The sequence below is a fragment of the Stomoxys calcitrans genome, chromosome 4 (assembly GCF_963082655.1).
Source record: "Stomoxys calcitrans chromosome 4, idStoCalc2.1, whole genome shotgun sequence".
NCBI classification, from domain to species: Eukaryota; Metazoa; Arthropoda; class Insecta; order Diptera; family Muscidae; genus Stomoxys; species Stomoxys calcitrans.
This window is the reverse complement of record NC_081555.1, coordinates 46655085-46668046: the sequence shown is the minus strand read 5'-3', so window position 1 is coordinate 46668046 and position 12962 is coordinate 46655085. Positions and strand designations below refer to the sequence as shown.

Genomic DNA, 12962 nt, shown 5'->3' with positions numbered 1-12962 from the left:
GCGGCAAGGACTGGTTCCCTGATCTTGCAATACGTCCTCCTTCTTGTGACAAACATTTGTCTTTCTGGGATTTATGCCAAGCCCATTGGTTCTCGCCTATAAAGACAGCTTCCTAAGCGTGCCCTGAAGTATATACATGATAGTGCTGAGAGAGGGACCTCCATTAAAAATGACGACTTCATCACCATAGACAACCATCTTCATTCTTTGCTCCTCGAACGACCTGAGAATTCTTTTCATAACCAATAGCCACAAGATAGGGAATAAAACCCCTCCAAGCAGTGTTCTTTTCATCACAATCTTTCTCACCGAGCCCTCAACCATTGATACATTAATTATTCTGCCCTTCAGCATAATATGAATCCAATTCACCAGGAGAGGGGGTCTCTCATACCAATCAGGGAACGATGTATGGACCCACCTTCAAAGTAAAGTCGCCTGTAGCCAAGTTCACCTCTATATAACCCACCACCTTGTGAAGGGCGCTATCAACTGACCGACCCTTGGTTAAGGCATGTTGGTTTAGGCGATGAGTCAAAAAAACCTCTGACGTACCCGTCCAACAGTCTCCCAACTGTCATCTAGACGAAATACTGATTAAGGGGAGAGGCTGGTACAGAGGAACCAAAATGAAGCGATCTGTATGACTCAATGGTAGGATCTAGAAGGCATCTTCCATCTCCTGTTCCTGTGGTATCACAATGGATAAAAACGTCTAAGTGAGTCTAATGGCAGACTGACACTTAAACCTATCCTAACCTAAACAAGAACTCACATTCACAACATGACGAGCACATTTAAACTAAATGTAACCTATAATAAAAATACTAAAAAGCTCTCAACTTAAGTTTGGAAAATTCGAACTCCAAATCACTTTCAATTTAGTGTAAACGGGTTTGGAAAATTTACTCAATTTCAATGGATTTGGGCCCATAACCAGGGCTGCGGAGTCAAGCTTTGAGGCCGGAGTCGAGGTGGGAGTCGAACTATTGAGCCGTAGTCGGAGTTTGGCTCGGAGTTAGGCATACTTGCTTAGACTGCGACCCAGAGTCGGAGTCCAAGTCAGAGTAGCTGCCATATAAACCGATCTTGGGTCATGACTTCTTGAGCCTCTAGAGGGCGCAATTCTTATCCTATTTGAATGAATTTTTGCACGATATCCAACAATTGTGCCAAGCATGGTTCAAATCGGTTCATAACCTGATATAGCTGCCATATAAACAGATCTCGGGACTTGACTTCTTGAGCTTCCTATCCGATTTGGCTGAAATTTTTCATGACGTATTTTATTCTTACTTTAAACAACTGTGTCAAATGAGGTTCAAATCGGTTCATAACCTGATATAGCTGCCATATAAACCGACCTGGGATCTTGACTTCTTGTGCCTCTAGAGGTCACAATTATTATCCGATTTGCCTGAAATTTTGTATTACGGATCCTCTCATGATCATCAACATACGTGTTTATTATGATCTGAATCGGTGTATAGCCTGATACTGCTCCCATATAATTCGATCTCTCTATTTTACTTCTTGAGCCCCCAAAGGGCGCAATTCTATTTCGAATTGGCTGACATTTTATACAGGTCTCCAACATATAATTTAATTGTGGTCCAAAGCAGACCATATCTTGATATCGCTCTAATAGCAGAGCAAATCTTTTCTTATATACTTTTTGCCTAAGAAGAGATGCCGGGAAAATAACTCGACAAATGCGATCCATGGTGGAGGGTATATAAGATTCGGCCCTGCCGAACTTAGCAAGCTTTTACTTGTTCAATATCAAGTATCTTTGCTAGATACACACTACAGTGATCGTCCACCAGACCACAAGACCATATAGAATTATAAGTCGAATAACTACAGCATGCAGTGTGCCTGACATGCGATTTAAGCCACTTAAAATTTCCAAATCCAGTTGTATTTGTAGAGGTCAACAGTGTCCTCTTTCGCCATTTCAAAAAATTTGAATTTCATGTTTATTTTCCCTCCAACTTTCGGTAAATGAAAACGATTGCAGCAGTAATGTTTTCATACCCACCACCATAGGATGGGGATATACTTATCTAGTCATTTCGTTTGTAACACCTCGAAATATTCGACCCCATAAAGTATATATATTCTTGATCGTCTCGACGTTCTGAGTCGATCTAACCTTGTTCGTCCGTCTGAAGAAATCACGATAGTGGTCGAGCGCGTAAAACTAGCCACTAGCCACATCGGTTCAGATGTAGATACCGCTCCCATATAAACCGATCTCCCGATTAGACTTCTTGAGCCTCTGAAAGCCGTAATTTTTGTTCGATTTGGCGAAAATTTTCCATGCGATGTTCTCTTACAACTTCCAAACACTGAGCCAAATAAGGTCCAAATCAATCTATAACCTCGATCACCCTTGTTCGGTTCCTAGAAGCTTTAATTTTTGCAGGTTTGACAGAAGTTTTGTATGTAGAATAAAATTATGCGCTTCAACTAAATTTATTTTGTATGAATTTTTAGCAGTATCCATGGTGGTGGGTTGCCAAGATTCCACCCGAAGCTTTTACTTGTTCTTCCAGTGATTCGATCCTCACAGTTTTAAAGCATCTTAGTTTAGAGATGCTAAGGCATATCCTACTTTTTATGGTGGTATCCACTATAAGTTTTCATTTTGTGGTCTTAAGAAGCATGTTAAAATTAAAGCTCTATAGATATTTGGTGCTGCATAGCTTGCCTTGTCCTGCCAGGCTTTTGGAATATATACGAGCTTTAGGCAAATCGCTAAGTAGTAATTGAATAAAATTGGAATTGGTTTTGATAAATTTTTTCAAAACTATCTTTAATTACTTCAATGTATGAATTGTTTTTAATATTTTCATGTACCGAACAAAAACTTTAAATAATATGCATCATATATAAGGAACAAATCGCCAACCTGATAACACAAATCGCTGTATCTGTCGCTAACGGGAGTATAGGATCTTTTGTAGGGAAGCTGCAAAAAACAATCCAGTTAAAAATATAAATATCTTTTTTTTTCAATTTAAAGAATAACAAAAAATTCATAACATAAAAAAATAGTAATAAAAAACAAACACACTTTCTTAAAAAAACCATGGATGAAACAAGTAAAAACATGCTAAGATCGCACGGTTTCTCTTTACAGGCAGAAAAATATAATATGGGTTAAACAATAAACCCCATTGTTTTTTTTTTTTTTTTTTTTTTTTGATGTTCAAGATCTCAAATCAAGAGATAGATTAATATGGGGGTGTATCTCCATGCCCTTGCCATACTGGGTATGGAGATTGGCTGTTAAAGCAGAAATCATAGTGCGAAACTACATTCAAATCGGATAATAATTGCACCATATAGAGGCTTAAGAAGTACAATCGGGAGATCGGTTGATATGTGAGGTATTAGCTGGCCCGGTGCACTTTGCTACATCGCACTCCACACTAATTGAATTGTTTAGTATATTGGTTTTATACTTTCAAAATCAGCTCGCAGACACTTGTAATTGGATACCAGTTTCGAACTTCACTCCCACAGGCCCGCTCCGCTGCGACTTCTTTAACTCTCTTATATCTTCTTAGTGTGGGGACACGTCGCCCTGAATGTGGATATCGAATTCGTGCCATTATAGCCTATGACGCTGAACGCGTTCGAATCCTGGCGAGAACATCGGACATAGCGGTGGTTGGCGACATTTGCGAGGTACATGCATGGTAATTCGCACTGCGGGACGCCGTTCGGACTCGGCTATAAAAAAGGTCCCTTATCATTGAGTTTAAACTTGAATCGGAAAGCACTCATTGATGTGTAAGAAGTTTGAGCCTGCTCGGTTCCTGGTGTTTTTAAAAATTAGGGTAATGAGAAGAGCATTTTAGGGGGGAAGGCACCTCAGACAGTTCGACTCAAATATGGATATCAAATTCGTGCTGCACTTCCGAATCCCTTTAATTTGAACCCCATATTGCCATGGCCAGTAAATATGAACCGTTTGGAGGGTTTTTTGGGGCTGAAGTTCAGTTTGAGGGGGTGCTTTGGGGCGTACCTCAAAACACTTGACTCCAAAATTGGAAATCAAATTCGTTTTCTTTCATTTGAGTCCCATATTGTCATAATAGGTCAAATAACCCATTTATGTATCTTTAGGAGGAAAAGCGCCTCCTTGACTTTAACGCAAATTTTAATGTCATATTCGTAATATACTCCCAAATACCTTTCATTTGAGTCCCCTATAACCATGGTCGGCTAATATGCCGTTTTGGGGGTATTTGGGGTTGGGCGACCTCAGATTACTTGGACCTAATGTTTTATGACATATTTGTAATCTACTGTACCATGTTCGTTTTCTGGTCTCCAATACCTTTCATTTGATAACCTTGTTGTGCCCATCGGACTACCTTCGGATATGGGTGGTGTTTTTGGGGTAAGGGTGGGGGGGTCCGCCTCCACCCGATGTCTAACAAGTAAAAGCGTGCTAAGTTCGGCCGGGCCGAATCTTATATACCCTCCACCATGGATCGCATTTGTCGAGTTCTCTTCCCGGCATCTCTTCTTAGGCAAAAAAAGGATAAAAGAAAAGATTTGCTCTGCTATTAGAGCGATGTCACGATATGGTCCGGTACGGACCACAATTCAATAATATGTTGGAGACCTGTATATAATGTCAGTCAATTCGTATAAGAATTTGGGGGCTCAAGAAGTAAAATAGAGAGATCGATTTATATGGGAGCTGTACCAGGCAAAAGACCGATTCAGACCTTAATAAACACTTATGTTGATGGTCATGAGAGGATCCGCCGTACAAAATTTCAGGCAAATCGAATAATAACTGCGACCTCTAGAGGCTCAAGAAGTCAAGATCCCAGAACGGTTTATATGGCAGCTATATCAGGTTATGAACCGATTTGAACCTTATTTGGTACAGTTGTTGAAAGTCATTTAAAATACGTCATGCTAACTTTCAGCCAAATCGGATAGGAATTGCTCCCCCTAGAAGCTCAAGAAGTCGTGGACCAATTTGAACCAATTTGAAGTTTATGGACCAATTTGAACCATAATTACCACGGTTGTTGGAAGTTATAGGGAAAAATGTCGTGCAAAATTTCATCCCAAAAAAAATTTTATTCCACGTTGTGCAAAATTTTATTCCAATCGGGTAAGAATTCCGCCCTCTAGAGGCTCAAGATGTCAAAACCCAAGATGGGTTTATATGGCAGCTATATCAGGTTATGGACCGATTTGTACCATACTTTGCACAGTTGTTGGAAGTCATAGCGAAACACGTCTTGCAAAATTTCATTCCAATAGGATAAAAATCGCGCCCTCTAGAGGCTCAAGAAGTCAAGACCCAAGATCGGTTTATATGGCAGCTATATCAGGTTATGGACCGATTTGAACCATACTTGGCACAGTTGTTGCAAGTCATATCTAAACATGTCGTGCAAAATTTCATTCCAATCAGGTAAGAATTGCGCCCTCCAGAGGCTCAAGAAGTCAAGACCCAAGATCGGTTTATATGGCTGCTATATCAAAACATGGACCGATATGGCCCATTTACAATCCTAACCAACCTACACAAATAAGAAGTATTCGTGCAAAATTTCAAGTAGCTAGCTTTACTCCTTCGAAAGTTAGCGTGCTTTCGACAGACAGACGGACGGACGGACAGACGGACGGATTTGACTAGATCGATATAAAATGTCACGACGATCAATATTTGGGGTCTCAGACGTATATTTGGAGTAGTTACAAACAGAATGACGAAATTAGTATACCCCCATCCTATGGTGGAGGGTATACAAATGAGATGTGTTTGTTTATTTCACAATGCAATTTATAAAATTGATTTCTCGATATTTTTCGTAGTTGTGGCCCACAGAGCAAAGGTTTAGTTTTTAACCTACGGCTCTCTAATGCAGTGACCAACAATTGAGCTATATCCATATGTATGGCATCGTATATGTCACTTCCAGTTCAGTACCCTATTCTAGGACACGTTATTGTTGTTTCTCCTTTTGAACATTCAATTCAATTCAATTCATTTATTCATCCAATCATTAAGGTACTATTTACAAATTTAATTACAATAGTTTATGAGATCTATCTTAATTTAGATATTACAGCATATAATTCTTGTGCGTTTGTTTCAGGTACTTGTGATTTTAGGCAATGAAAGACATGTTAAGGTAAAAATTGGGATGGAAAAACCTTATCTAACAAAAATAAAGGGATTTTCAAACATAATTTGGAAATTTAATGCTTATAACTAGGTTATTTATATACAATAATCTACTATAAACAAAATTTTCCAGTTTGTTGATGAAATAGTTATACATAATTATTCTATGCATTCTCTAATTATTTCATAAAAAGAGTTTCTTACTTTTGTAAAAAAATTTAAATTTTGTCTTTCTATGAAATCGCGATATTTTTCATAGCCAGTTTCATCATGTAGAGATTGTGTTGGGAATCTCCAGTGTTTATTGTGTATCATTTTCAAACATTTGTTCTGAATGATTTGCATTTTTTTGATGTGGCATCTAGCAGCCTTATACCAAACGGGTGATGCATATGATAAAATAGGTCTAATGACGCATTTATAAATAAGATTTTTGTTTTTCAGATTAAGTGGTGAGCGACGATTTAATATGGGCCACAGTGCTCGCAATGACTTAACCGCTTTTTCGCAGGCGCTATTTATATGTTTGCTAAACAGAAGTTTATGGTCAAAAGTAACACCAAGATATTTAACAATCTTTTGTATCTCTATATTGTTTCCATTAAAAATAATTGGACGGGCTGGATTCCTTTTTGGGGATTTATTATAGGGAAATATTATAGCTTGTGTCTTCGCATGATTGATTTTAATTTTCCACTTCGTGAAATATTTGTTGCAGCTTTCTAAACTTTTCTCCATCTTTTTGAGTAGTGCACTGGTAAGTTTGCTGCTCGAGATTAGTGCCGTGTCGTCAGCGTAGTAGGCAACGTTGAATGATCTAGTGTGTTTGAAGTCAGATGTGTACAGAGAGTATAATATTGGCGATAATATTGAGCCTTGCGGTAGACCTGCAGGGATACTTTTGAACGATGAAGATCTGTTGTTGACGGATACACAGAAGCTACGATTTTTTAAATAATCGGCAATAATTTTGCACAAGTATTCCGGAAAATTCATGGAAATTAATTTATAGATTAGCCCATTGTGCCACACAGTGTCGAATGCTTTCTCGATGTCTAACAAAACCATACCTGTGGACTTTTTGCATGATTTGTTTAATAGAATTTTATTGCAGATCCGTTTCGTTTGGTGGACTGTGCTATGGTCTCTTTTGAATCCAAATTGTTCTTTAATTATAAGATTATTTGCTACAGCAAATTCGTTCATTCTGTAGAGAATACATTTTTCATAAATTTTGCCTAGATTACTTAATAGACTTATAGGTCTGTAGCTGCTGGGATTGTTCCTGGGCTTGGAAGCTTTATGTACAGCCACAACTTTAGCTTTTTTGAATTCCGACGGAAAATAATTTAGCTTCATACAACTATTAAATATTCGTACTAGAAGTTTGACTGCTTCTTCAGGCAAATTTTTTAGCAAAATATTGGGAATGTTGTCCAGTCCTGGAGCTTTCGTGGCTTTAATTTGGAGCAGAATAGATGTTAATTCGCTTTCGGTAATAAGCACCACATTACTCCCATCAGGCGGGTTTGAATTGAAATTTTCCACAGTTCTCAAGATATTATGTTCTGAGGGATGTTTGTAATTTTGAGTAAGTATATGACTGTTTAAAAATGTGTTAGCAAGAATTTCAGCCTTTTCTTCATCTGACACCAATTTATCATTACCAACTTCAAGGGGAGGTAATTGCATTTTTCGTTTTCCTCTCAGACTTCTACTTACTTTCCAAAATTTTTTGTCTCCTGGGGTCATGTTCTCCAGTAAATATGACCATTGTCGGTTTCGCTCTTTATTTATTTGCCTGTTTATCGTCTTAGTTAAGAACCTGATGCATTGATTGTATACTAACGTGGCTCGATCATCAGAGGAGCGATTTGCCTTTCTCTTGAATTTATTCCTTTCACGTATATTCCTCATTGTACAAGCTGGAAGGGAAGCTACTTTGGAATGAAATTTTCGAGGAACTGCTCTATCTCTTGCTCTTAGAATCAAATGCTTAAAAGCTTCTAATTCTCTATTAATGGCACATGTCGTGTGGTAAGAATTGGTCGAAAATCTAATATGACTACGGACTTCCCGCTTAAATAATCTCCAATTGCATTGCGCGTAGTCATAACCACTAGTTTCAACAGAATTGAAGGCTGAACATCTTATAGTACACATGACTGGGCGGTGATCTGATGGAATCTCATATCCAAGGGTTTTGAGATGCATCGAGAGAGAGGTGTTACTCAAAACTAAGTCTACAGTAGAAGGGGTTCTATTGTTTTGGTGTGGATAGAGAGTGGGGCTGTCAGAATGAAAAACGAAGAAGTTGCACTGGTGTTGTAAAGAATTTAGAACGGTGCCTGCGCGATTATTTGATTCACACCTCCATGAAGTGTGTTTCGACTTTAAATCGCCAAGTAGAATAAATTCTCTACTGCATTGAGTTAAAGCTATCACGTCGTTCTTAAAGTTGGCCGTATACCTGGGGCAGTAAGCGGTGCATAAAACTATACGTCTCTGATTTATTGTAACTTCTATTGATAAGTTCTCAATATTTGTGGTACGCGTTAATGGTAAAAGTCTGTGTTCAATAGACCTATGAACCAAGAGAGCCACACCTCCTCCTCTTGTATCAGTTCTATCGTTTCTGTATAACAGATAATTGCAGAAGTATGGCCTGTGGTCCGAAGTGAAAAAAGTTTCATTAAGTGACGCTACATGAATACTGTGCTTTTCAAGTAACACTTCAAATTGCTTTAGAGTAGAATAGTTCGAAATTCCATTTGAATTCCAGTGAAGAATGCGAAATTGCTGATTATTTAATGTCATAAGCGTGTTTTACCATGGACATTACTACATACATTTGCTGCACCTTATTAGTGCATTGACTAAGCTCACTAAGAGCTGAGTTGAATATATCAAACAACTCATCGATAGAAAAGAGATCATTTTGATTGTTATCTCTTAAATGTGCTGCGTAAGAGCTTCGTTCATTGCGAAGACTATTAAAGTTATTAGACGGGTTTCTGCTGGTGGTAGTTTGCTGCTCTGGGACGTGCGCAGTTCTACGAGGCGGTGGTGATTTTCTCTTACGAAAATTTGTAGCTCTCTCTCTGATCTCTAAATAATGAGCACGGTGTGGGCAATTGATGTCATTGGCGGAATGATCGGTTCTCTCATTTCCGTACTTTTTGCAATTAAAGCAAGAGAATGCTGCAGGTCTCTTGTCGTTCTTTTTGAACGGACAGTTGTCGGTGGGATGATTGTTCGCACAAATCATGCATGCCGAACGTCTGTTGCAGTGCTCCCCTCCGTGGCCATACATTAGGCAGTTCCAGCACTGCGTTGGTTTATTCTTTTGTTTTGGTTTTTGTTTTCTCCACGATACAACAACATTTCTAATTGCGTAAATGTTTTGTAAATGCGCTGGGTTGAAATTCTTTCGTACAAACTGTACTTTGTAAACGGCGTCGTCTACTGAGCTATACTTCGTATTTATCTCTGTCACAGAGGTTGGAGTGAGGTTGTAGTCTTTAAGGTCTTCAATGATTTCAGACGTTGGCATTTTTGGCAAACCGTGAAGAAACACAGTGTATGAACGATTTTCCCTTGAATTGAAGGAATGGAATTCTATGTCACTCTCTTTAAGAGTTTTTATACAAAAGTCATATTTTTCACTATTTTTTGGAAAGATCTTAGTTCCAATAGATGTACGTTTGAAAACACAATCGTTTCCCAATAAATGTTGAATCTCTCGTAAGGGGACTGAAGCGTCAGCGACAATTGGAGGGGGTTTTGGTACCCTTTCCTCGTCTACAATGTTTGACTCGATGGCCACTTCCATGTCATCTGGAGTGGATAAAATGCCGTATCTGTTTCGGCACGTAGTGGTGGCTCGGTCAGAACCAGTAGTACCCCCAAACGTAAACATTGGTTTGGGGCGCTTAAGAACGTTAGTCTTGCTCTTGAAACGAGCGCCAGACCTGGCCGGCCCTCGGGCCATGATGGATTTGTTTAACTTGTTTTCCAAAATTGGATGAAACTCGCGTAACCAATTTTAAGCAAGAAAAAAAAAATAGAAACTTAACGAGAGTTTTAAGGGAACACAGACTATTCGCAATGACACTGCTTTTATTCTTAATGCGCTCTTTATGACCGTACAGAACGAAAGCCGAAAACGAACTGGTCTCCTTTTGAACATTGAAATCGCTTCCTTAAAGAAACGTGGCGTATCGTATTGCCCAGTTTTAGTCAACATTCAAATTCCTTGGTCTAGCCCAGACTCTCTCGAACTTTTTATTCAATTATTGTGGATTCTTGTGCCTTAGAAGTAGCAATGTACGTGTAGAAAACAGGACTAAGAACATGGAATCCCCAGTTTTTTCATCTATTCCTTATACAGTCTCCGAGGGCGAGGTCCAACCTGGTATTTTTCTACAGGTTGTATCGGAATTTCATCCTCGAGAGTACCTTATCTTGGTTTGGGGAGGATTCTTAGTAAAAAAGAATGTAAACTTTTAATTTATATGCGTGTTATATGCATGCTGTGAATAAAGCGCTTAGTAGTAACTGCATTAAATTTCCATTGATTTCACAAATTTTGTTAAGAACTGTCTTCAAATATTTAAATGTATGCAGTGTTTTTAATATTTTTATTTCGAGCGAGAACTTTTTATAGAATAGGAACAAACATAGAAAAGCAACAAATCGCCAACCTGATATGACAAATTACTGTATCTGTCGCTAACGGGAGTGTAGGATCTTTCGTAAGGAAGCTGCAAAAAATAATCCAATTAAAAACATAAATAAATTTTTTAAATTAAAACAATAACGAAAGGGAAGGATATTAATTGTTAGGAATAACAAAAATTCTTATGAAGTTATTTGAAACATAGAATGAGAATATATAAATTAGATACACTCCCCTTCATCTGGACCCAATTCAACTGAAATTTTTTGTTGAATATTTTTGGAAGATTTATTCAAGGTTTATTATTTGAACGTTTAAGATTCTAACAAGTAAGAGCGTGCTAAGTTCGGCCGGGCCGAATCGTATATACCCTACACCATGGATCGCATTTGTCAAGTTCTATGCGCGGTATATCTTTTTACGCAAACAAAGAATATTGAATAAGAACTGTTATTCGATTGAAGCTATATCAAGTTACAGTCCGATTCGCACCTTAAATAAATGCTGAATATTGTAGAAGTCATTGTGTAATATGTCAGTTCATTTGGATAAGAACTGCGCCTTGTAGGGGCGCAAGAATCAAGCAATTCTCGCCCGATTTGACTGAGGAGTTTTGTTATGACTTCCAACAACTAAGTACGGCGCAAATCGGTATATAACCTGATATAGCTGCCATATAAACCGATCTAGGACCTTGAGCTCTTAAGCCTCTAGAGCCTCTAGAGGGCCCAATTCTCATCCGATTTGGAAGACATTTTGTACAATGGCTTCTTTCATGATCTTCAACATACGTGTCTAATATCAATAGCTTGATACAGCTCCCATATAAAGCGACCTCCCGATTTTGCTTTCTGAGCCCCAACAAGGCGCAATTCTTATTAAATATTCTTTATTTTCCGAAAAAGGGATACCGCGCATAGAACCCGACAAATGCGATCCATGGTGGAGGGTATATAAGATTCGGCCCGGCCGAACTTAGCACGCTCCTACTTGTTTTTTTTTTTAAGTCTCATCGGACTTAAATTGCCCCTTCTACACGCAAAAAAAAAATAATTCGCATTGCAAACAATTGCAATTATTTGCAAGCCTATGGGTCTGCTTGGGATTATTTTATTGTGTACGTACAAAGTAATGCGCAATAGAGTGAGTATTTTTTGCCTACCACTGGTATATACGCTCAAATACTCAACCTTTCTCTCTAGTATAGGAGACACAAGAGTATTATTATTGGCACGGTAGACGAATAATCTTTTGGGGCCATCGAAGCCCTTTTGCAATTAAGGAGTTTTTGGTACTACAACAAAAGGAAGGTCCTTTAGCTGTAGACGACCCTGCTAAAGGGTTTACAGTTAACAAAGTTAGTTACGTTCAATAATACTATGTTTATGGCTAACGTTTTGAATGTTGAAGAGAATTATTACACGGTTCTTGATAAAAGTATTTTGTTTATCGTTAAAATTTCCCAAACGTTTTATTTTTTTTTTTTTGCGTGTAAGAAGACAAATAGTGAGATCGGTTTATATGGGAGCTATATATAAACGTGGACCGAATCCGTCCATTTACAATCCCAACTGACTTACATCAATGAGAAGTACTTGTGTAAAATTTCAAGAACTTACCATGCTTTTGGACAGACGCATTATCCTTTGGTGGAAAGCATGATTTTTACACAGAAAGAAGATTTGATTGATTTTCTTAGCACTCGTATCTCTTCTATACGCGTGGGCGTATAGAACCTTATACTCAACGTATCATTTTTATACTCTTTACCACCATTGTGGTACAGGGTATTATAAATTAGTGCATATGTTTGTAGCACCCAGAAGGAAGGGAGATAGACCCATTTATAAGTATACGGATCGGCTCAGAATGATTCGATTTAGCTATGTCCGTCTGTTTGTCTGTCTATCTGTATGTCCATCTGTCCATGTTAATTTGTGTACAAACTACAGGGTGCAATTTTCATCCGATCATCTTCAAATTTGGCACATAGATTTCTCTTGGTCATTTGTTAACCGTTTCTATCGAAAATTTGCAGGAAGAGTTTTCTTTTGACTCTCAATATTACTGGTGAATTATATGGAAATCGGTTCAGATTTAGATATAGCTCTCACT

General features: G+C 38.2%; 1 protein-coding gene across 9 annotated transcripts in view; it reads right to left on the bottom strand.

Moving 5' to 3' along the window:
- Window positions 1-12962, bottom strand: part of LOC106084425 (dual specificity protein phosphatase 13) — an 80840-nt gene that overhangs the window by 23286 nt on the left and 44592 nt on the right. For 3 of the 9 annotated variants that reach the window (XM_059366244.1, XM_059366248.1, XM_059366245.1), the window contains exons 2-3: window positions 10873-10932; window positions 2915-2974 (exon numbers count right to left, since the gene is read on the bottom strand). The exons of 2 other annotated variants lie outside the window; for them this stretch is intronic. In XM_059366244.1, coding sequence (XP_059222227.1) covers window positions 2915-2974; window positions 10873-10932 — 120 coding nt within the window. The remainder of the gene's footprint in view (window positions 1-2914; window positions 2975-10872; window positions 10933-12962) is intronic. 4 more of the 9 variants (XM_059366246.1, XM_059366250.1, XM_059366247.1 and 1 more) reach the window with 2 other exon arrangements.